The 25,279-nt window shown below is 40.9% G+C and overlaps 1 protein-coding gene and 1 long non-coding RNA gene across 3 annotated transcripts; one reads left to right on the top strand and one right to left on the bottom strand.

Annotated features, from left to right (window-relative positions):
* Positions 1-2,820: 2,820 nt before the first annotated feature.
* On the bottom strand, positions 2,821-5,836 carry SAT1 (spermidine/spermine N1-acetyltransferase 1). The gene is made up of 6 exons (XM_033109151.1): positions 5,592-5,836; positions 5,275-5,326; positions 5,096-5,179; positions 3,602-3,703; positions 3,468-3,508; positions 2,821-3,337 (listed from the first exon to the last, which is right to left on the bottom strand). Exons 1-6 carry the CDS (start codon positions 5,655-5,657, stop codon positions 3,167-3,169), a joined length of 516 nt encoding a protein of 171 aa, XP_032965042.1. The 5' UTR covers positions 5,658-5,836; the 3' UTR covers positions 2,821-3,166.
* Positions 5,837-5,984: 148 nt separating this feature from the next.
* LOC117023915 (uncharacterized) lies at positions 5,985-16,395 on the top strand. 2 transcript variants are annotated; one of them, XR_004423277.1, is made up of 6 exons: positions 5,985-6,419; positions 6,524-6,573; positions 8,251-8,357; positions 15,043-15,219; positions 15,585-15,729; positions 16,173-16,395. It is a non-coding gene; the product is annotated as an uncharacterized LOC117023915 (long non-coding RNA). The 2 variants fall into 2 exon arrangements; XR_004423281.1 differs by lacking the exons at positions 15,043-15,219; positions 15,585-15,729; positions 16,173-16,395 and adding an exon at positions 9,073-10,177.
* Positions 16,396-25,279: the final 8,884 nt, after the last annotated feature.

The following is a 25,279-nucleotide window of genomic DNA, read 5'->3' on the forward strand; positions in this document are numbered from 1 at the left end:
GCTTATTTTATACATTAGAATCAAAGGAGGAGACATAATAAGGAGGGTTACATGAAACCCATCAGTGGTAGATTAAGGGGGAGGGAGAAAGCAAAGCAGGGAAATCTCTGAGATGGATAAAAAGTAAAATGGACGGAGACACATACTTCTTTTACATTGGCATTGGGGGTACAGGATAGTTAATTAACATTTACAGCACTAAGAGATAGTATTCAGGAAACAAGATAACAATGATGGGTTCTGTGATCTGTGCTCTGGTGCCCTGGGTTGAGCCCTGAGGTGTCTGGAAAAAGGGATTACTCTGACATTCCAAGGGTATGTTATCTTAGATGCAAAGACAATTGGCAGGCTCACTTAAGGTAAAGATTGACCTTTGTCAAGGAAGCTACAGGCCTAGGATGTGACTACCGGCCATGACCCGCTTTTAGGAAGTTTTACGTTCAGATCCTCCTACGTGGTTAATTTCGATCTCTGTGTTTGTAGGGCCTGCCATGCTGGCCTCCCCTGAGCTTGTCAGGTTTAGTATGTGGCCTCTTTTTCATCCACATTATAATTGACAAGTCCTTAGACCTGAAATACTGTTCTTCCCAAATGACTATGTCAGGCTTTATAGTTTAGTAAAATAGTAATTTTAAAGTTATCTTTACAGAAGTGTTGCTTACATGGACTTCCTCCCCTTCCAGGTTTATCGTTTATTATTTCCTTTCATATGATTTCCCCAGAACATGCTTTCTTACTTTGTTGATTTCAAGCTTTATGGATTTGTTTTATAGTTGTTTTTAAAGGGCTGTCTTTGTGATTGAGATGAACATTCAGTGAGCTGATGTGTTGCGGTTTCAGTTTCTAAATTTTCAACTTAAGGGATTTCTTTAAAATGGACACAAAAACGTAATAAAAGCTTTTGTGGTGACAACACTGGGCCTTTAGGGCTAAGCTCTAAGCAGAATGAGAGAACAAAGAGTTATATTGTAACTCGCTTGGTTAATCTAATTTATTCACATACTTAAGCAGTCAGCATGTAGTTGTTTTCCTCAGAGGCCCACTTTCCAAAACACAATTTTCAAAATGTCTTCTTTCCCCAAAAGCCTCGTGTTTAGTTAACCCCTCTTGTTTGCCAGGGTCTCTCTTCCATGGTTACTTGCCATCCTAGCAGGATCTTGGTTGAGAATGGATTCTGTAAGCCTGTTTTCTTTGCATGCTATCTGAGCCACCCATAAATCCTAAAGCTCTCCTTATTAAATACAATACAGGATCACACTTGTTTATATGGCTGCCTTCTAATTTAAGAAGCCATAACAAACACTGAAACAAGGGAAGGCAAGGCAAAATCCCCGTTCAACCGAGGAGCCCAGTATTTATTTCCTGGAAAACAGAAAGAAAGGAGTCTTGTTTTTCAGGTATCTGATGACTTCTTTTATAAAACATGAATCTTGGAAATCAGTACAGTAGTTCTTATCACCTACCATTTTCATTATCATGGTAATTAGTAGGTTTAGGAATTTAGATCAACAAATGAGCAATAAAAGTTCCCATTATCTAAAGCTGTCTCTTCCTCAGGCCCCTTGAGTTTTTCAGTCCTGGAAAAAACTTTTTCTTCCCCACTGGTGGTTTTAAGTACTCCTCTTAAGAGTACTCCTCTTAAGCCCACTGTGTTAACACCGTGTTTCCCCGAAAATAAGACCTAGCCAGCCAATCAAGCTCTAATGTGTCCTTTGGAGCAAAAATTAATGTAAGACCTGGTATTACATTACATAAGACCCTATCTTATAGTAAAACAAAACCGGGTCTTATGTTAATTTTTGCTCCAAAAGATGCATTAGAACCGATTGTCTGGCTAGGTCTTATTTTAGGGGAAACGGCGGTACAGTCCAACAAATGTGTTCTCCAAATAGGATGCTCATTTCCCTTATTGGTACCTATGTCCAATTCCAACCTGTTTGCCAATTTCCTGTAAAAATGTGGGATTTTTGTTCCTGCCTGATAGCAAAGTGATCCACTTTTCCTTCTAAATAGTATTTTATATAGGGTGAGATTATTGTGGACAAGTTTTTTCCCCAATAATTTCCAATGTTTCAGAATCCCACCTCTGCCTCTTTTACTTGTGTAACAAATGGGCTTGTTTATTGTGGGCCTTGGTTTCTAAGCTCTTAAAAATTCTGCAGGTGGAGTGTACAATGTCATCAATGTAAAGTCATCTTTTACATCTTGTTGCATGTAAAACCTTAGAATTCAACTGGCTTCTTTCCACATTTGTTTAAATAATTACTGTTTCCCCGAAAATAAGACCTAGCCAGACAATCAGCTCTAATGCATCTTTTGGAGCAAAAATTAATATAAGACCTGGTTTTATTTTACTATAAGATCGGGTCCTATGTAATGTAATGTAAAACCAGGTCTTATATTAATTTTTGCTCCAAAAGACGCATTAGAGCTGATTGTCCGGCTAGAACTTATTTTCGGGGAAACACGGTATAAAGTTTCATGTTGTTTTTGGCCATTTTTATTTTAAACTCAACAGCAAGAAAAATGTCTTAAGAAATAAAGGATTAGTAAAAAATGCTTACACCAGGCCAGCTTTTAGTGTAACAACTTGAATGTGAAATATATTTCCATGCTTTTAAATAATGGTTTTATTTACACGGTGAATTTTTTTTTTACACTGTGAATTTTGATTTTCAGTCAAAACAATGTACTTGCTGACATTGAGTGTCTTCAGTATTATCCATTGACTCCTAAGAAATGTTTGCAATTGTACAAGGCTTTCATTGATAGTAATTAAAAATAGGTTTAAAATAAAAAAAATGCTTATACCAAAGGATGAAATCAAAGGGTAGTTTATTAAAAAAAGAATCAAAACAGAAACTCTAAGTACCAGTGTGTACATTGTACACATTTAAATGACTCACAAGAATGAAGTTTTTTTCATATACATTAAGATCACACCACCCTGTTGTTAATCAAAAGATGTTCAAGGAGAAATCTGACTCCAAACTGCATCGCCATCATAAAGAGACCACATTTCAAACATGCAACAACGCCACTGGTAATAAAGCTTTGGAATGGGTGCTCGTCCTACTATTTCACTACAAACAGGATAGAAAGCAAGATAAGTTGAGAATGTTTTCTAAAACAGAATGCAAGCTGTCATCGTGTACTCCAGCACTCCTTACTCCTCTGCTGCCATTTTTAGCAAGTACTCTTTGTCAATCTTGAAGAGTCTCCATCCCTCCTCACTGGACAGATCAGAAGCACCTCTTCTTTTGTAGAAGTTGATAGATGATTCATTCCATTCTGCTACCAAGAAGTGCATGCTGCTGCAGCGGCATTTCATGGCAACCTGTTACACACAGGGGAGAGGAAAATGCAAACTCAGCGACATTTCACCTGCTTTCCAAGACCCAGTTCTGATTGTCATGAAAATCATCTAGTAACCCTTACAAACTCAGAAACCCCAAACCAAGACGTACCTGGCTTAGATTCTTCAGTATTTCTGATCCAATCCCAAAGCCTAAAAGAAAGAGAAATACCATTTAAACAGTCATTTCAAGGACTTCAAGCCCTGCTTTCCCTTTAGAGTCACCCCCCCTAAACTCAACCCTACCTCTATAATCACTCATCACGAAGAAATCCTCAAGGTACAAGAGTTTGCCAATCCATGGGTCATAGGTAAAATAGTACATGGCGAAACCAACAATGCTGTGTCCTGTAATAAGAATATCATGTGAGCTATGGACAAAAACAATCCATTCAAGTTGTAGCTGCAAAATCAGAAGCCTATCACAGGTTTTAAAAAACATACATGCATGTATTATAGGAATAAAGTAGCCATGAACTGGACTGTCTCCTAACTTTTAGGCCAGTGCAGTCCAGGCCACTGAAGGACTATCTCGCTGTTCTCAAAGTATGTATTTGCAAAAAAGCACACATTATAGAGCTGGCTGACACCAGGCTAAAACTGTGGACTGACCACTCTGCAGTCCTCTGCATCTCACACTTAGGAAGCGAGAATGCTTTCATTACTTGCCAGAGCAAAACTGCTATGGTCTTAAACTAAACACACACATTATTCACATCCTATGGATATACTGGTATGTTGACTTGGGAATAAGATTTACACGGCAGTTCAGAATAGTAAATATTTTTCGTTTAGAAACTCTGCTTCCTTAAGGCCAGGACATTAGGCCAAAAGTACAATGTTTAATTTCAGAACTTGCCTTCCAATTAAAACACTTTCAATTTGCTCTCCCCAGTTTTTAAGCCAGAAGCAGCAGATGTATCCCGAAACAGGTATTATGTAACATCCATATACTTCTAAAAAAATACCTCATCTCTTATGTTTTCTGCTTGTTTCTTCTAGCTTGGGGAACAGACTTCAGAAAAAAACTTAAGCACCCAGCCAAACAACTTCCCCTTTTAGCTCTGTCTTCTGACCAGTCAACAGGGACCAGCAAAATAAAAAAATAGAAAATGAAAAAAAGACTCCCTTTTATTGGGTGTTTAGAATTCCAAATGGAGGCAAAGGTTTCAAATTAAACTTTTTTGCCATTTTATAGTCCTTGGCAAACACAGGAAGCGAGTATTACAATTTCTGATCTACCGTGTTTTAAGTGTGCGATAATAGGACCTTACCTCATTTTTATCATGATCATCTACTTTATTGTGTAAAGGATGTTTTAGTTACCTCCCCGCCCATCCATGTACACGGAAGGGCCATGTACATGGCGAAGCTAGAGACTGTAACCTGAAGATTGGGACAAATTAAAGAAAAAAATGTGATTTAACACAATTACAAAAAAGGTTACGTTAGGGTCAAACAAGAACCATTTATGAAACTGAATTACAACAAATTACATTATACCTAACTGTTCCGGTCTCCACCGCACTCCGATACTTACACTTAAACAGCTCTTTTAACCCGCCCTATTATTAAGTGTAGCACATCTATTTTTTTTCCTCATTAGTTTGAACACTGGCTATTATTTCTGGCCAACTTCTGAGTAAGTAACCTTGGCCTTTGTGGTCAGTGGTTCTACACGGCAGACACTACGTTTACACAACACTAGGTCTCTGGCTTCTGGAACGGGAGGGTGGTTACCTTCTGGAGTGTGGTGCTCTTTGGGTACTTCTGCCACCAGGCAGTGGTAGAAAGGGTGCTCTCCGAAACCATCCTCTAGCAGATCTGCAAAGGGAAGCAGGGAGGCACAGACAGTGTTGGCCTCGGTGAAGGTGACAGGCACCCGCCGCTCGTCCCCCACCCCGCCACTGTAGCGTTACCTTTTTCAGTTAATATTACTTGTTCTTCCATGTATTCATATTTAGCCAGTTCCTGGGGCGATGCACATAGGAGAAAGGGAGAAAAGCAGAACTAAGTGAGGCCCCGACCCGGCCAGCCCAGAGGGAACAGAGTGGGTGGGGGTGCGTGGTGATTAGTCCCCGGAGTCCCGCCCTGAGAGGCGCGGCGCAGCGCGGCCGGGGCTGGGGGAGGCGGGCGGAAGAGAGAACCTGCGGTGACGCGCGCGGCGGCCTCGGCCGGAAACGGAGCCGCCTCCCACCCGCACCTCGCCCCCGGAGAAGCCTGGGCTTCCCGCTACCTTGATCAGCCGCAGGATGTCACTGCAGTCGGCAGCGGTAGCCGGGCGGATCACGAAGTTAGCCATTTTCGTCTTTTGCTTTTCTTCCCTTTGCGGACCAGGCCCCTGTATTTGAACAGCAGGAGAAGGTGGTTCTTCATTCGTCTCCCGGGAGCGTCCTGTCCTCAGTCAGGCTGGCACCATGACCCGGGGAACCTCGGAGAGCAACAGAAAAACTTCCGCTGAGTGCAACTGGAACTGCGCGTTTGAGCCGCTGCGGAGCTCCGCTTTTTAGCACGAAGCGCCGCCCCGGGCCGTGAGGCGGTGGCACCTCGTCCAATGGGGCCGCGACCGGTCCCCCCCTCTTCCGGGCGCCGCCCTCCCCTCCAGAGCCTGTGTGAACCCGGGAGGTACGGGCGGGGCCGGCGAGGCGAGCGCCGGGTTTGTAGCGGCGCCCTCTAGCGGCTTCTCGAGGAGCCTCCGGAAGCGTGACCTTGGAGCCTAGGCGTCCCCGGTCACCTTTGCAAAAGGAAGGTGGGTTGCCTTTGTGGCCCCCGACCGGTGACTTTGCTGTTTCCTCCTTGTCCCGTCGGGGAAAGAATCTCAGGATACCTGACGTTGGGCAATGGGGTTCTAAAAGTGTGGTGTGGGGAAACCTTTTGGGGTTCCAAGATCCTTTTAAGGAGTCTGTGTCAAAACTATAGTTTCGTAACGATAGTAAGACGTCATCTGCCTTTTTCAATCTCGCTGGAAGGAATTTTCCAGACGAGACCGGAAGTGTGGTGACGTCATTGCTCAGCTGACTAAGGGAATGGGTGTATATTTTTGTGTCTTCTAGAGTTTCTTAAGGTGAGCTACTACTTGGATTTCTCAATAATTTTTTTCTCCTATGCAGCACTTGTAATTTTTAGAGTTAACAGAATGTTTTCATTTATACTTTTTTTCCTCCTTAGTCTTAGTTAAATCTCTGACCTCACTTGTGGAAGAAACACTCCTGCCTGAGGTACACTCTTCATCATTTCTTTTAGTGAAGGTCTGCCTTTGTAAAATTTTGTTTTGTTTGTCTAAATGTCTTTTTTAAAGTTTTAAAAAATTTATTCTTTTCAGTTACAGTTGACGTTAAATATTATTTTATATTAGTTTCAAGTGTACAGCATGTGGTTAGACATTTATATAATTTTTTCAGTGATTCCCTCAATTAGTCTAATACCCACCTGGCACTAGATATAGTTGTCGCAGTGTTATTGACTATATTCTCTGTGCTGTACTTCACATCCCTGTGACTATTTTGTAACTACCAAATTGTATTTCTTAATCCCTTCACCTTTTTTACCCTAAATACAGAGGGTGCCAAAAAATGTATACACATTTTTAAATGGAAAAAACTGTATTAAAATTGTAATACTCAATATACACCGATAACAAAAGATGAATACAAGTCATATGTATACACTTTTTTGGCACCCCCGGAATGTCTAATTCATCTCAAAATTCTTTTTTTTTTCTGTAGTGATTGTTTTTTTAAAAACTTTTTTATTAGTTTCAGGTGTACAAAACAATGTACTAGTTAGACATTTATCATTTATATCCCTCACACAGTGATAACCCCCTTTCCCCCATCTACTACCCCTCTGACACATCTCAAAATTCTTGATTTATTTCATTGCTTATAGAATTTGAGGTTGGAAGTTATTTTCTTTCAGCATATTGATGATATCTGACTATCTTCTGACTTCCATTGCTGTTAAAAGTTGTTGTAACCCTTACTTGCTCCATCTTCTGTGCTGTTTTTTTCCCTTTAGAAAATTTTTATTTTGAAGTAATTATAAATTTACAGGGTGCACGATGACATTGTTGCTCTGGTGACTAAAGGAGTTTGTGCCTGTGTATTGTTTTCTAGAATTTTCTAAGGTTACGTTTTTTTGGATTCTTCAATAATTTTTAAATGTCCCGAGAGCAAAATGTTTGAGAATAGTTGGATTAGAGTATAGCTATTCCTGGATTGTATCCACTGGCACAAGTATTCAAGCCTCTTACAGATAGAGTTTTTCTTCTACAACCCACCTTCCCAGACAGACCCTCCTCCGGAGGGGTCTGCTTTGGCTGCCCTGCCTGGGTTTCCCAGATGAGTCAAAGAGAAAGCATAAAAGGGGCCTGCAGTGTTCTCAGTCTGTAGAATGAGAGGTTGAACTATCACCACATGACCCCCACTCCCAAATATTACAAGTGATTCTCTGCCTTTGCTAGGAACATCCTATATGTAGAAAAGAAAGCAAAAGTAGGTTTTCTGTTACTCTTCTCACCCTCTGGGGATGTCATGCATAGTGAGTCACCGGTGGGAGTTTATGGAATGTCTTTCTCAAAGATTTTTAAAAAGAGTGTTGATTCTCAATTGTCTAAACTATTGCAGGTGGTGTCTTTTCTGACACCATGACACATGGATGACCAATCATAGGCTTTTCCCTCCATTGCTTTGGTCTAATGCAGGAGGACTTAGGAGAGCTTGTTACAAATTTACTGACAACCACAAATTAAACTTCCATGACTAAGCTCTAATGATCGCTGCCTAGTTAAAGCAAGAACAAGGCCATTTTCAATTTGGGTTGCTTAGTGTTTTAGAGTAATGATTGTTTCTTTAAAATGCATGATATATATTTTCCTATTTATTCTGTTTTTCCAGTTTAAGTTTTATGCTCTTATGCTTTACTTTGCCCTTATGACAAGAAGAGCCTGTTCTGAAAAACAGATGGCCAAAGAAAAGCTCGTTATGATCGTGTTTGTGCACAGGTAAAAGCTTGGAACCCTAAGAAGTTTGAATTTTCTTCATGGCAGTGAAGCATTAGGCTTTTCCATTGTCATAAATAGATATAATGGATGACTAAAATTATCCTATCGATACTAGAATATATATATATATATATATATATATATATATATATATTTAAAACTGCATAAAAAGGGGATTAACTGCCTAGCATTTGGAAAACTTACTTGGTTAATGAGTCAACAAATCAACAATTACTTATTGAATCTTGCGCTTGGGGGTTATAAAGGAAGGCTCACTTTTGAAACCAGCTCTCAGGGTACACAGTTTACTTTTAGAGATTTATGTGTAGCTTTATACAACAGAATTTAATAAAGAATTCCAATAACTGAGGAGGTCTGAATAGGGGGAGAGTAGGAGGAAGGGAAATGCCAAGGCACTGCCCTGGGTGTTTTACATTCATCGTTTCATTTCATCCTTAAAACTGTTATGAAATGGATAATGTTAGCTCCATCTTTAGAACTGAGAAAACCACAAGCTCAGAGGGGTCACAAAATTGCCAGAGCTAGGAAGTGGTAGAGCTGGGGAAGAAGGAAGTCTGTTGGTTTCCATGCCAAAGTAAAGACGCCCCACATGCCTATGATGGAAGTTGTCCTATTTATTTTTTGACTTATTAAAGTAATGCATACTGATGAAGAGAATTAGAAAAGTGCAGAAACATAATACAAATACATGCAGGGCCTCCTTAAGGATGAAAGAGCTCACGGAGAGAAGTGTCCGGCTGACAGCCAGCACCAACTGCCAGAGGCCACTTTGGACCATCCAACCTCAGTTGAGCTGTCGGTGATTGCAGCCATCCAAGCGATCCAAGGCAAGACCAGCAGAAGAACCACCTACGAGCTGATCCCAGCCCACATTGTCAACCCACAGAATCATGAGCCCCCAAAACTGTTATTTTAAGCCACTAAATTTGGGGGTGGTCTCTTACACAGCAAAGGCTAACTGAAACCTGATGCCCATCTTGGTTGTTTACACTTGGCTTCTATTCTGATTGGTTGTGGTGTCCATTCTGTCTGGTCTTCTGCTTTGTTGTACCTGTTTTAAAATATTTTAAAAATCACCTCTGCTGTGTGTAAGTGTAGTAACAAATTGGTATCGTATATCTATAATTTGTATCCTGCAGAATACTGTATGCTTGGGTCAATTTACTTAACCTTGTTAGGTCATCATTTCTTCATCTGTAAAAAGTAATAATAATGTTCTTCATATGGTTAATTGTTGTGAGGATTAAATGAGGTAGTACATATAAAGTGCTCAGTACAGCACCTAGAATAATTGTTAGCGTTATTACTATTAACATTACAGTGTATTTTCCCATATCATTAAATATATTTAACTTTAAAAAAATGTAATGGCTCCTTAGAGTTCCGCTATGTGCAATTTATTTTATCATTCTATTGTTGAAGATTTAGGTTTTTTTCCAACGATGAATAATGCTTTGATGAACATCTTTCCACCCAAGTTTTGGCCTAGGTTTCTGATTATTTCCTTAGGTAGATTCCCAGAAGTGAAATTACTAGGTGAGCGGAGATGTAATTTTGTTCATCTGCAGCCAGAGAAACACTACAAATTCAGGTGTAGATTTGAATGACTCTTTGGATGTGCTCACTGTAGCTTGAATTGTCTAAATTTTGATAATATCTGCGTTCCATAGGTTATAATACTTGGGGTAGTCTAGAAGTTGGATCTTTCTTAGAGGGTGGTTTTACTACATGTGGGTGACAGCCGGTGAGCTTGGTCAATAAAACCAACCAGCCCTAAGAAAACAGCAGAATTTTCTTTTTCTTTCCCTCCCTCCCTCCCTCCCTCCCTCCCTCCCTCCCTCCCTCCCTCCCTCCCTCCCTCCCTCCTTCCCTCCCGTCCTTCCTTTCTTTTTCTCTCTCCCTCCCTCCCTCCCTCCCTTCCTTTCTTTCTTTCTTTCTTTCTTTTTTTTAGAAATTATACTTTAGGACATGAAAAACTGTTTCATCTTTAGGGGTGGATCATCAAAAGTGTAAGGCTTTTTTGTAAATGTAAAGTATTACATTACTTTAGACTGCAATTAAAAAAGGCTGGTCAGTAACATGTATCAATCAGGCCTCATTTACAAGTGATGGTACCTACCTAACTCTCGCTTAGGCTGAAGGGGAATTACAGGAAGCAGGACCTTGTGGTACAGTCTGAAGTCCGTACTAAGTGAGAGAAAAGATGAGGGCTCATAACGGACAGCCATTTGTTTCCTAGAAGAGCATTTTCTCCTTTTTCAAAATCACTTTCGAACTAATCAGAAACAGTTTTGGAGACAAAGAGGAAAAACTGAGGGTTGCTAGATGGGCGGGAGGGGTGGGGGGTGGGGGGGAGGGTGAGGGGATTGGAGGGCAGTCGGTGACCACAGGATGGCCACGGGTTTGAAAATTAATCTGGGGAACGTAAATTGGTGGTTACCAGAGGGTAAGGGGGTTGGGGGGATGGGGGATGAGGGTAAGGGGGATCAAATGTATGGTGATGGAAGGGGAGCTGACTCTGGGTGGTGAACACACAGTGTGATTTATGGATGATGTGATACAGAATTGCACACCTGAAATCTATGTAATTTTACTAACAATTGTCACCCCAATTAATTTAAAAAATAAAATTAAAAAAAAATCACTTTCCCCCACAGCCAACAGTATTCTCCTTGGTAGGGGGCTGCCAATCAGAACATGCCCCCCACTTGGTCAGTATTGTGACTCAAGCCATGCCAATCCGAGTCTTTTCTCACTGGCACCAAGAAAGTCCCTTCCTTTTTGCTGGCACATCTGAGGCAATGTGCCAGTCTGGGACAATGGCTTTGACCTGCCAGGGAAGACTTAGCACATTTGAGTTTTGGGCTCTGCGTAGGCACCGCTGGCATGGCCTGCGTCCTCCCAGCCACCATTGCTGCCTACTTTTGACCATCTCACTCCCCTGCCCCTGGCCCCAACCACCACCACTGCACACACTTGTAAGGAAAAAAGGGAGCCAAATGGTCAGAAAGTCTCATCCCACTTGCCACGAAGAAGGGGGGATAAGAAGCTCCGTGGCCACAGATGGACGTTGGGGGTGGTAAATGCTATTTGGGAGCAGCAGAAATAGGGGTGATCATATTTGAATTCCCATGCATGTGCCCAGTGCCGCTCCTTTCCAAAGAGCGAAAAAGTGATACAGATCAATAGACTGGGGCAGAGACATTCCCCTGTTGCAATAGTTGTCCCAAGCCACCCCTGTCTATTTATAGGATGAAATCTGTTTGCCCATGCATGTGCCCAGTGCCGCTCCTTTCCAAAGAGCGAAAAAGTGATACAGATCAATAGACTGGGGCAGAGACATTCCCCTGTTGCAATAGTTGTCCCAAGCCACCCCTGTCTATTTATAGGATGAAATCTGTTTGCCATGCTAGCCTAAATCTACCCCAGGCTGTTACAGTTTTGCTCCACTGGGGCTCTTACTGAGGATCATAAAAAATTACGGTGTAGAGACCACAGAGACCCCTTTGGTTGAAGTTTAAGAGATGTGATTGTATCTCTTCCTGTCTAATGCTCTGTGGAAGGAGGCCCCCCATTGGCAGTTGTACTGAATCTGCAGAGATTGCCCCCTGGAGGCCGTATGTAGAGAGGCTGAGTGGCTTTAGGCAAAGACATGGAATATTCCAAGGCTGTGAATGTTTACGACTTAAGATTGGTTTTGTTTCTCTTCACCATGATCACTTTTTATTTCAAGGTTCCAAAATAGCAAGGCAGTTATTTGACAGCAAGTTGTCTCATACCATCCCTTTTGTATTAATTATCTATTGCCACATAAATTACCCAATTTAGTGCCTTAATTTCTGACTACATTTATGACTACAGTTTCTGTAGGTCGGGAGTCCGGGCGTGGCTTAGCTGTGTCCTCTGCTCAAGGCGTCAGTCGGGCTGCGTTTTCACGTGGGAGTGTGACCAAGGAAGAATCACTTGCAAGCTCAAGTTGTTGGCATTGGCAAAATTCATTTCTTTGACTGACTTCCTTGAATTCATTTCATTGCCTTGGCTTCTTGCTGTTGGTTAAGGCCACTCATCATTTCTAAGAAGCTGCCTGCAGTTCCTTGTCACCTGGGCTTATGCAATGTGGCTGTTTAGTTCATCAAGCCAGCATGGAGAGTAGTCTGCTAGCAAGACAGGCTTTTATTGTGAAAAAAACACCCACATAACAAAATTTACCATCCTAACTATTTTTAAGTGTACAGTACAGTAGTGTTAACTATATGCATATTATTGTGTAATAGATCTCTAGAACTTTTTCATCTTGCAAAACTGAAACTATATATCGGGAGTGCCACAAAAATGTACACAAGTGGACACTGGTCAGCGTTGCTCAAGCAGTAGTTCGCCATCATCAGAAGTGTCTGGACGCTGATGGGAACCACTTTGAGCACCTCTTGTAATTGCAGAAGTCAAACGTGACTTGTAATCATCTTTTGTTATTGGTATATATTGAGTATTACAATTAATACAGTTTTTACCTTTCTTAAAATGTGTATACATTTTTTGGGCGTCCTCTGTATATGCATTCTCCCTTCCCCCAGCCCCTAGTAACCACCATTCTACTTTCTGTCTCTATGTGTTTGACTTTGTACTTTAGATACCTCATATAAGTGGAATCCAGTATCTTTGTGACTGGCTTATTTCACTTAGCATAATGTCCTTAATATTTATCCATGTTATAGCCTATGACATGCATTTCCCTCTTCAAAACTGAATAATATTCCTCTGTGTGTGTGTGTGTGTGTGTGTGTGTGTGTGTGTGTGTGTATGTACCACATTTCTTTATCCATTCATCCATGGATGATCATTTAGGTTGCTTCTACCTTTCAGCTATTACGAATAATGGTGTAATGAACATAGGAGTGCAAATATCTCTTCAAGATCCGGTTTTCAATTCTTTTGGATATTCAGAAGTGGAATTGCTGACCATGTGGTAGTTCTATTTTTCATTTTTTTCTGCCTCCCCCCACTCCGGTTCAAGCCGCTGTTTCTCAGTCTAGCTGTGTAGGACACAGCTCCCTGGCCCATGCTGGGATTATGAGCCTTGCGCGCCCCCCCGCCCCCCTACCAGTCAGTCGCCAGTCGTCGGTCAGCGGCTCACAGCAGCTCACGGCGGCCCTCGCTGGCTGCCGGCCACTCCTGGCAGCACACAGTAGCCCACAGTAGCCCACAGTAGCCCACAGTAGCCCACAGCAGCTCATGCCAACCTCCGGCTGCTCACGGCAGCCCCGCTCTAGGGAGAGCTGTTGTTCACAATCTTAGTTGTAGAGGGTGCAGCTCACTGGCCCGTGTGGGAATCGAACCGGCGACCTCGGCGTTAGGAGCACGGCGCTCCAACCACCTGAGACACTGGGCTGGGCGTGTTTTGAATTTTTTGAGGCACCTCCATACTGTTTTCCATGGTGGCTGAACCAATTTACATTCCTACCAATAGTGCACGAGGGTTCTCTTTTCCCCACATCTGCACCACAACTTTCTATTTTCTGGTGTGTTTGTTTGTTTTGTTTTTGGATAGTGGTCATCCTAATATGTGTGAGGTGGTATCTCATTGTGGTTTTGATTTGCATTTCTCTGATGATGAGTGATGTGGAACACCGTGTTGGCCATCTGTATGTCTTTGGAGAAATGTATATTCAAGTCCTCTGCCCATTTTAAAATCAGGTTATGTTGTTGTTGTTGAGCTGTAGGAGTTCTTTCTATATTCTGGATATTAATCTCATCAGATATGTAATTTGCAAATATTTCTCCCATTCCATAGGTTGCCCTTTCACTCTGTTAATTGTTTCCTTTGATATGCAAAAGGTTTCAAATTTGATGTAGTCACATTTGTCTATTTTTTCCTTTTGTTGCCTGGCAAGAGAAAGTTTTACATCCTGTAAGATAATCATGGGAGTGACACCCTGCCACCTTCAGCCTATTCTGTTGGTTAAAAGAAAGTCACACACAGGTCCTGCCCATAATCAAGTGGAGAGGATCACACAAAGGCATAAACATCAGGAGGCAGGATTGTGGGGGCCACCTTGCAGTCTGTCTGCATTTAAAGGGCAGTAAAAACCTGCTGCTTATTCAACCTTTAACAAACACTTACTAAGGTCTGTTTCCTGCCAAGCATTGTGCTTGGGGAATGCTGACATAAATATGGTGTTGTCCCTGCTCTCCTGGGACTTACTGTTCAACATTACAGGCCCTTGTGGTTCTTGTCATGATCGGAAGGGACCCAGCCTCCTGGAGAAAAAGGACAAGAAGAATCAGAACTGAGGGGCAGATACAGTTTGTGACCCATTCAGTGTGACCTGCCTCCTCCAGGCAGCCCTCCCTCTCTCCCCTTCTGAAGTCATGTCCAAGGGGAAGACTCAGCTCATGGAACAAGGCTTAACTTCTCATAAATATGTAGGAAATCTGCAAAGCGCAATCAGCTATCCTTAGGCCTCTTAAAATATCAGCCCTTTGAATCTGAGTATGGAGGTTCCTCAGTAAGAAGATCATAGGAAGTAATTGCCTGTTAGTGCACCAAGTATAGGACACCCCCTTTTTTCCCTGTGGCCTTTGGGTACGACAATGTATTTTAAAGTTCAGAATCCAGCTTCTCATTCTTTGTACCATTCATAAATTGGCAATTAAATGTTAACAGTGAATCCAGGAAAATAGAGGATACTTCAAAGAAGGAAATGCAGGGGAGTGAACTCCCCCCAGCAGCCTTTGTGTGACCTGAGGAACAAGGAACAGTTCTGGCCCTGGTGGGAGCGGATGTTGGGTGTATTCTGCTGGAGACAACCTGAGAGCTCATTCAGGAGGTGGAGGATATGGGGTGAGTCATTCCTTTTGGGCCCATGATGGAGGTGGAAGAAGGGTAGATGAAGATCAAAAGGGGACCCAGGACCACAGGACTGATAGAACTGTAATAAATTTTAAGATCTCCTTGAAAGATTACAGGAGAGGAGGAAGGGAGATATGCAACTAGCATTTCTTAGTGCCTGCTACGTGTGGCATGCCTTGCTTTCTGTTTTTATATTTTGGCATTTTACAGATGTGATTTCGTTTAGTCTTAATTACCATGCATTATTACTTATTTTTTTTTTACATATGTACTGCTGTGTCATCTAGATTCTTTTAAATTGAAAAAATATTTGTTGTAATACTACAGAGAGGGTTAATTATACATTTCTATTCCAGAGCTGCAGGGAAAACTGGGAATGAAGTCAGCCATTTAAATAAAACTGGCCTGGATGAATATAACCTGGAAGAATAAGTTTTTTTTTTTCTTCAAAGCCCTCCAATCTCTATTGTTGAGATCTCTGTCTTCTTAGAAGCATAGAATGTTAGTGTTTCTTTACTAGTCCAAATCCCTCATCTAATAGCTAAGAAAACTGAAGCCCAGAGAGGGTAATGTACTTGTCCAAGGTCACACAGCTAGAGTTAGAAATACAACTGAGGTCTCCTGTCTCTTAGGCAAGAGATCTTTTATTACACCAGTGTGTAATTATTGCCCTCATAGATCTTCTGGCAAAAACGGAAAAATTTAAAAGTCATTGTATCAAATACTGTCCTAAGGCTGGAGCTTGGGCAACCAAAAAAAAAAAAAAAAAAAACACTGTAAACATTCAATACATTTGGTCCCTTTCTCACAAATTAAGTTTTTCTAGAACACGCCTTGTTTTAAATATAACAAAGAATGCTTGCTCTTGGCAGTTCCAGTCTCCCCAATTTCTTCCTCTTCCTAAGCATTTCTTTTCTGCCTTGCACCCTTGCCCCCATCCCTAGGATGGGACTCGGCAGTATGGATCAAGAATGCCTACAGCCTGAGACAAGTAAACAATCAACTTTCTAGGGGATCCCTGCCACCCTACGAGGCTGCAGGGAGCTGCCCCCATCCAGGACTGCTTCACAGGAGAGTTCCAGAGGCCATAAGCCTTTCTCCTCATGGAGGATTCTTCTCTGGACACCTAGTCATTGAATCTGGGACATCACGATACCATCCTTCTTTCTGAGATGAGTGCTATCCAAGTACTTTAAAAATGGTCCACAGCTCTTCATTTATGTTCTACCCTCAAGAGATAGCATACACACTCATCATCTGACAGGAAGAATGGGTTTTCCCATCCAAGCAAATGACTTAGAGAATGCCAATGTGTTAGCCTGAAGCCATAGGGTAGTTGACTCAGTAATTACTTTTTGGAAAGTGGAGCTGAGTGCACTTGTGTGGCAGCAAAAGCAGGGATTTTTTTGAGGCCAGGCAAATCCCAGCACTGCCAGTTATCAGCTGTGTGATTTTGGCAAAGTTCTTAAATCTCAGTGTGCTTATCTGTAAAATGGAGTTAACAGTTTCCTCCTCTTAGGGTTATGAATATTAAATACTGTTGTAAAGCCCTTTGTAGAGCAGGTGCCCTCTAAATGTTTATTCCTTTTTTGTCTACCTGATAATATAAGGATTATAACAATTTTTGGATTAGGAAGAATAATTGTGAATGGTCCAATGGGAAGAGAAAAGGATTTTCCCCTATACCTATTTTTATCCTGCCCTACACAGGATCATTCTTTTATTCATTGACCTTTGTCATGAAGCTTTGATCTTTCTCATGAATAATAAATGTGCAAAGATTGTGTTAATGTTTTCCGACCAATGAAGCCTGCTTCAGTGGTCATAGACTCAGGAATCATCACATAGAATCAGGCTGTGTAATCAGTATTGTGATGTCTGTTGCATGGTCTGCAGGCTAGACATCATGTGGACAAGGTCCAATCCAGAACACATGACTAGGACAAATAATTTACAACCCTGACTCACCTTAGAAGTGGACCTTATCTGTGACCTGATTAACATTCAACTATAAAGCACACCTGGAGATTTTTTTTTTTAAAGAAGCAGGTGTAGTAAAAGGAGAAAGGGTTGAAAAGGCCGTTATACAGAACATATTAATTCACACAACTTTTTTCCCTTTTTTTTTGCAAGTATTTTATAGTTATACCACATAGAAGGGAAATAATATAGTTACAGTGCTTAGAATCTAGGTAGGACAGCAGATAGAACAATTTCCCAAACTTTTTTGCAGTACCTAGTCTCTGAAGCCATGGTTAAAAAGCTGTTCAAAAGTTGTGCATACTGGTTAAGAACTCTTCATTTACCTTCAGCAATAAATAGCTATGAAACACAATTTTCAATTTTGTAATTCTCTTACTCACTTTCAGAATGTACCAAACTCATTGAAAACTATAAACCATAATATCCAAGAATCCCAGTGAACCCCAAGCAGCATTAACACACAGAAGAACACCAAGGCACTGCAGAATCAAATTTCTGAAAAGCAGTGATAAAGAGAAAACCTTATGAGACCGATTACTGGTTTCTCATCAGAAACAATGCAAACCAAAAGATGGTGGAACATCTTTAAAGCACCAGAAGAAATGCACTGTCAACCTAGAATTTTATATCCAGTGAGAATTCCTTCAAAGATGAAGGCAAAGTAAAGGCATTTCAGATAAGCTAAAGCCAAGAGAATTCATCATTAGTGAACTTGTACTACGAGAAATCCTGAAGGAAGTTTTGCAGGCTGAAGGAAAATGATACCAGATGGACACATGAATTTATGCAAAAGAATGAAGAGTACCAGAAGTGGTAAATATGTGGGTAAGTATAAAAGACATTTTTCTTGTTATTAATGTCTTTACAATATAATTAAAGTGAGAATAATACCAGTATATTATGGGATTTATAAATTTGTTGAACTAGAGTGTATGAGCACAACAGCACAAAGAATGGGGGATATGGGATGGAAGTATATTGTTAGAAGATTCTTGCATTACTTGTTAAATGTTATAATGTTTCAAGGTAGACTGTGATAAGTTAAAGGGCATATTGTAAAGCTTAGAGCAACCACTAAAAAAAAGTCAAACAGGTATAGCTCCTAATAAGTCAATAGAGGAGATGAAATAGACTCATAAAAAATAATCCAAGGGAAGACAGGAAAAGAGGAAAAAGGAACAAAGCACAGATGGGACAAACAGAACTGTAGGACTACTGTTGTTTCTGGTATATCTATCAGGAAAGGAATCACCAAGGGAAAAACCTAAAACATCTTGTATTTACCCCCCAAAATTGAAATGAGATAAAGAATAAGGAAACATGATATCCAGACTCCCGCAAATGGAATTTAATATCTTTAGTTGATGATAATATCACCTCCATTCTGATTCATTCAGCATTGATGCCAGTTGTTTATCAAGAGAAAGAGATTATTTTGGTTCAGAAATGCTCACAACCTGGCATGACTTGGAAGAATTTAAAAGAGGTAACATCAGGCAAAAGGCGTGTTGGGAAAGGAGACCTGAGGAAGTGCTGTCACAGTTAGGGTGGTTGCATGATTTGAGTAGTGCGATTAGAAATGAGTGACATTAGAATAGCCTCTGAAAGTGAAACTGAAAATCAAGCAGAGATATTCAAACTGTATATCGGACCAGTTAATATTTGACTGAAAATACACTGACTGGATGCATTAACATATCTAAAGAGAGAAGGTATATCTTATAACAAACGTGATCATTGTATCTGTTAGGAATGCTTTTGACTACAGCTAACAGAATACCCTACTTTCAGTAGTTTAAGCCATAAAAATTACAAAACCTCAGTGGAAGCCTGGAGGTAGCCATTTGCAGGGCTAGTTCAGCAACTAACCATGTTATCAAGGACCTGTACTTTTCTTGCTTTTTTTTTTTGTTTTAAGGACCTGGACTTTTAAAACCCTTCCACTCTGCCAGCCATCCTCCACTCATCTCATGAACATAGCAGGGCTGCGATAGCTCTAAGCATCATGTCTTCTCATCAGCATCCCAAGCAGGGAGGAAAGGTCAGGAGCAAAAGTCTTTCTCTCCTAATGAGGCTCTGTCTTTTTATCTGGGAAGCAACATCTTTCCCAGAATACCCCAGAAGTCTTCCCTTTATGTCTTGAGGCACACTAAAGGTGTCTCCTAGGATCCGTCCCGGAAGTATAGAAAAAGGAGAATTGCAGAGGCCAAAATAGGCACCACTCAATCCGGCCCTGTACTGGAACAAGAATAGCCTGACATGACTCCAGTAGCTGACTCTTGAAATGGGTCTTTGCATGTTGTGAAGATGGATACAACAATCCCTCCTTATTTAACATTTATTTAAAATCTCATTTACTGAGTAGATTTTTATTGTATCAGGTGTTGTAGTCTCTGCAGTAATTATAGCAGTGGAAAACCAGACAAAAATCTTTGTCCTTATGGTGCCCTCTAGTGACTGTACCTTACCTGAATGCAAGTGACTCTATGCTCATCAGGAGATTTTCTGACAACACTGCGTTTCTCCTGGCCCCCAAGCAGCCCCACATCTCATTCTGAGTTAAGAAGTTGATATTCTTATTTCATTTATCAGTGTCTTGGTTGATGTGAGTCCTGCTAGGGACACAGATTCACTTTTAGTGAAGTGACAGATCAGATTTCTGAGGGCACTGTGGGATACACAGAGCCACACAACATTCTCCAGGTAATACCCCAAGAGTGCATGTTTTCCCTCTTTGGAATGTTTAAACTTACTCATTTGTTGAAAGGGATACAAGAAGGAAATACAAAATTGTAAGCGTTTAACTATCCGGAAAAAGGAGTACTGACCTTGAAACCCTGTGATTTGTGCAATTATTATGAGTTAATTGGATTAAAGTTCATCCTCAGAGGATTCAAGGTTAAACAAATTTTCCTAGTATCAATGGACATTCAGATTGCTTCCTTTCTTTTTTCCTGTCATTTCAAATAATGCTGTTATGAACATTCCTGTATATGTCCTTGAGTACAGGAGCAGTAATTTATAGGGTATTTGCCTAGAACTGGAATGCTGGGTCAAAGGGTATTTGCATGTCCAACTTCCTGAAATAGAGCCAAATGGCTCTCCAAAGTGATTATGCCAATTCAAAACTCCGACGAGCAGTGAATGAAAATTCTCAATGTTGTCTGTCCCTAACAACAGTTGGTATTTTCAGACTTTTTGTTTTTTGCTTATCTCATGGGTATGACATAGTATCTTATTGTGGTTTGAATTTGATTAATGTGATGTTGACCTTTTTATATGTTTATTGGTCACGCATTTTTCTTTTTTAAAAAAATTTTTACTGGGGAATATTGGGGAACCGTGTGTTTTTCCAGGACCCATCAGCTCCAAGTCCAGTCGTTGCCTTCAATCTAGTTGTGGAGGGTGCAGCTCACTGGCCCATGTGGGAATTGAACCAGCGACCGTGGTGTTATGAGCACTGAGCTCTAACCAACTGAGCCAACCAGCCGCCCTCATGCATTTTTCTTCTCTTTGAATTGCCAGTGGCTTTTGTCCATTTTTGATTGGCTTCTTTACCTTTTTCTTATTCATGTGTAGTAATCCTTTTATATAATTTATTATTCTAATTCCCCATCCTTCTTTTTTTGTTACTTTTGTTGTAGACATGTACTAAATCTGTGGCTAAGATATTTTTCTTTGTTAATAGTGTCTTTGGGGAGTGGACGGGTGGCTCAGTTGGTTACAGCGCGAGCTCTGGGCAACGGGCTGCCAGTTTGATTCCTACATGGGCCAGCGAGCTGCGCCCTCCGCAACTAGAATGAAGTCAGTGAGCTGCCGCTCAGCTCCCGGGTGGCCAGATGGCTCGGTTGGAGCACGAGCTCTCAACCACAAGGTTGCCGGTTCGACTCCTCAACTCCCGCAAGGGATGGTGGGCTGCGCCCCCTGCAACTAGCAATGGCAACTGGACCTGGAGCTGAGCTGCGCCCTCCACAACTAAGATTGAAAGGAAAACTTGAATTGGAAAAGTCCTGGAAGTACACACTGTTCCCCAATAAAGTCCTGTTACCCTTCCTCAATTAAAAAAAAAAATAGTGTCTTTAGTCATATGGAAGTTTTTCAGTTTAAAGTAGTCAAATTTATCAATCCATTTTTGAACTAAGATTATGTTAGTGGGTACAAGCAAGTTCAGAATTTTTATATTTTCATGGTGGATTTTTCCTGTTCTCATGTTTGTGCCTCTTTATAGTGGTTTTTAAAAGTTAAAGTCCATTTTAATGAAATAAACACGGCTAATACATTTTTATTTTTGTAAGTATTTACCTAATCTTTTTGTTAAGTATTTCTCCTAATCTTGACTTTTGACCTTACTGTATCGTTATGTTAGTGTCATACCAAGAACAAGCCAATAGGAATGGTCCACTCCACTTGCAGAAAATAAGGGCTCTGTAGCCCTAATAGCAGCTTACATGCTTACCATTCTGGTTTTGAATTTCATGCTTACTTCTGTCCCCCATCACTTACTGCCTCCACGGTGGACAGGACCAAGGGTTGGATAAGGATGATATGGGTAAAGATCTAGCCAATAAATGAGACAGACTCAGATCCACCTGTGAAAGGATCCATTGAAATAGTAATATGTTCTAAAACTCAGTGGAAAGAAATAGAAAATGAGTTTCCTTATTTACTGACTTGAGGTAGAAAAGAGTCCTACATTAGGAAAATTAACATTCAGAGATAGGATTCTGAAATGACAGATTCCAAGACAGTTTTGTTTGCTGTATGTTGGGGAGCCATTTGAGGATAACCCATTAATTAAGGTGGAACCGTGTGTTATTACTTTATAATTTACCAAAGTAAAAATGACTGTAGAATACATTTGTCCACATGGGAAACAAACCAGAAAGGGGGAAATATTGGCTAAAGGCCTGGAAAATGTTGAATATGTACATGAGAGGGGAACTTGAGCATTATGATTTGAAGCCCCGTGATCACTAAGTTTCTAGATGATATTTCATTTCCCAGTGTGGTTCCCCTTTCTCGGCAGAACTGATTCCAGCAGTGATTGCTCTTATACACGGCTGAGATAATGAGCCTACTTTCCCGGATCTACGCACATCGGCAGTTTTTCAGGGCAAGTCCGGTGTATAAGACTATGCCCTCTGGTGGAGAAGGACCCTCACTGCACGTTGGTAATTGCTATTTGGATGATGTTTGCTAGCCATCAGTTTGCTAGCCAGTTTGATTTTGGGGAAAGTTACTGAATGTCTGTAAATCCTAACCTCCTTATCTATAAAATGGGAATTATGGGAATGTCAATCTCCTGTGCTTGTTGTGAGGATTCAATAAAATAATTGAGCAATAAATGCTCAATAAATAATACTATTAGTAGTACTATTCCCTTGTGTGTTTAACAGATACTTATTATTTATTTTCAACATGTTAGGCACTGAGATAAGTACTTGATACATGGTAGTTATTACACTGCTATTCAGTCATTTGGTCAGTCCATATTATTATATAATTACAGTGTATCAGGCAGTGTACCAAGCACAGGAGCCACGGCAGTAAATAGGACAGAGCCTTCAAGACTCTGGATAAGCTTTTCTGGTTCTCCCAGTGGGAGTCTCTTCTCCCTTTTGAGTTCTTTGGATTTCTTCAATGATATCTTCCCTTCAGGGAAAAAGAGCACTGTCAGATGCCTTCCTACAACACACCAGGTCCTGGCTGACAAGGATGGAAGGCGGGGTTTAAAAACGTAAAAAGCCTTTGCCTTTGGAGGTGGGAGATAAGATGCTCACGATGGGGGCTTTTCCTTCCCTTCCCTTCCCTCCTCTTCCCTTCCTCTTCCCCTTTCTCTTTCCCTTCCTCTTCCTCTTTTCCTTCCTTGCCAGAAGAACCTAGTGTACCAGGGGAAAAGTTCTGCTGAAGTACTAGGGGAAAAATTCAGCTATCAAAGGAAAAAAGAACATGGACACAAAGCAACACAGACCTAAACGTCACTCCAGCCTTCTCACGAGAGAAGAAAGTAGGGGACTGTCTTTTCCCAGTTCGTTGGGAAAACCCAGCCCTTTGGACTTCTTCCTCTCCTTAGCCTACAGCGGGGTGTCAGTCATCCAGTACCTTTTGGATGAGACAGGCTAGGGGGTAAAAAGGATTGAGGATTTCCTTGGGCTTGAATCTTGCAAGTAAGTGGAAGAGGGAAGAAAAGAAAGAGGTTCTTCTCATCCTCCCTCAAAGAGGTAAAGCTGCAGAAAATCAGACGTTGCCCACTGCCAACACCAGTGTGCTCTCACGCATTATAATGCTACAAAGAGTTCCTCTTTCCCCCCTATTAAATGCCCTGGTCTGGTGAGCTTTTGTAGGAGGCACAGGAACAGGTGTGGGACGGGGAGGAAAGAACAACCTTTTATGGCAATAAGAAAAACAATTATTTTTTTAATTTAATAGCATCTCGAAGGGTTTAGATTAATGCATGGATAATAGACTGATTAAATTAAATTTAGGATGCTGTGGAGGGTAGCTTTTGAGGTTGACATTTATCACTAAATATGTTGTTCTCCCATATAATAAATCACTTTTTTTTCACTCTAATGGACCCAATCTTAATTGGTTGGACCATGAATATGATCTATAATGTAGATCCTTTTGTTTTTATGTTATGCTCTTATGGAAGGTTCTTTAAACCCAGTCCAGCTGGTTTTTGAAAGCTGGCTTAGGACCAAACTAGCCTTTGCAGGTGGGAGTGTTGCTCACCATTCTTCTCCCTCCATTACCAGCCTGCTCAGGAGCTGGTTTCCATCAGTCAATTAAATCATAACTACATATTGAGAATTAACTATGTTGCCCAGACTTAAAATTTAAAAGATGACTACCGCCTTCAGGAAGCTTATAATATCATTGGAGTACCATGATGGACACGTCAAATAATTAAAGCAATAATACAAGGCAAAGTATAATTAAGTGGTAAATTGTCAGATACAGACTTAGTGAAATAGAAATTTAGAGAAAGTAAAAGTTAATGATTACAGGAGTCAGGAAATCCTTTTAGAAGAAGCAGGACTTCAGTTAGGCCCTGCACGTGCATGACCGGAGGAAGGTACTCAGTGAAGGGAGTGCTACAGCACAAACAGATCAGAGGAAGAAACCTGAAAGTTCAGAGCCTCAGTTTCCTCATCCGGGAAATGAGTCAGGAAGCCAGATGTGAGCCCCTCTGAGGCAGGGACTGGTTTTTGGTGTGTGTGTGTGTGTGTGTGTGTGTGTGTGTGTGTGGTGAGTATGATTATTCTCATATTTTAAATTATTTTTTTCAGTTACAGTTGACATGCAATATTATTTTATATTAATTTCAGGTGTGCAGCATAGTGGTTAGACATTTACATAATTTATGCAGTGATCCCCCATTTAGTCTAGTACCCACCTGGCACCATACATAGTTGTTACAACATTATTGACTATATTCTCTGTGCTGTACTTTACAACCCCGTGTAACGTACCAATTTTGTAACCACCAATTTGTACTTCTTAATCCCTTCACCTTTCTCACCCAGTTTCCCAAACCCCTCCCCTCTGGCAACCATCAGTTTGTTCTCTGTATCTCTGAGTCTGTTTCTGGTTTGTTTGTTTATTTTGTTGTTTAGATTCCACATGTAAGTGAGATCATATGGTATTTGTGTTTCTCTGTCTGACTTATTTCACTTAGCATAATATCCTCTAGGTCCATCTACTCATATGTTGTTGCAAATGGTAAGATTTTTTTTAAACTTTTTTTTGATTAAAATTTATTGGGGTGACAATGGTTAGCAAAATTACATAGGTTTCAAGTGTACAATTCTGTATTACATCATCTATATATCACATTGTGTGTTCAAATGGTAAGATTTCATTCTTTTCTTTTCTTTTTTTTTTTTTTAAATTTATTTTTAATTTATTGGGGTGACAATTGTTAGTAGAATTACATAGATTTCAGTTGTGCAATTCTGTATCACATCATCCATAAATCACACTGTGTGTTCACCACCCAGAGTCAGCTCCCCTTCCATCACCATACATTTGATCCCCCTCACCCTCATCCCCCACCCCCCAACCC

This window comes from Rhinolophus ferrumequinum, chromosome X (genome assembly GCF_004115265.2).
Source record: "Rhinolophus ferrumequinum isolate MPI-CBG mRhiFer1 chromosome X, mRhiFer1_v1.p, whole genome shotgun sequence".
Lineage (NCBI taxonomy): Eukaryota > Metazoa > Chordata > Mammalia > Chiroptera > Rhinolophidae > Rhinolophus > Rhinolophus ferrumequinum.

Bases quoted from the DNA above. Each gene is read 5' to 3' on its own strand.
- SAT1 (XM_033109151.1), bottom strand. From the start codon at position 5,657: ATGGCTAACTTCGTGATCCGCCCGGCTACCGCTGCCGACTGCAGTGAC. The intron at 5,180-5,274 runs GTAACGCTACAG...TTCCCTTTGCAG, and splicing joins AGTAATATTAACTGAAAAAG to ATCTGCTAGAGGATGGTTTC. The intron at 3,338-3,467 runs GTACGTCTTGGT...TGTGTGTAACAG, and splicing joins TACTGAAGAATCTAAGCCAG to GTTGCCATGAAATGCCGCTG.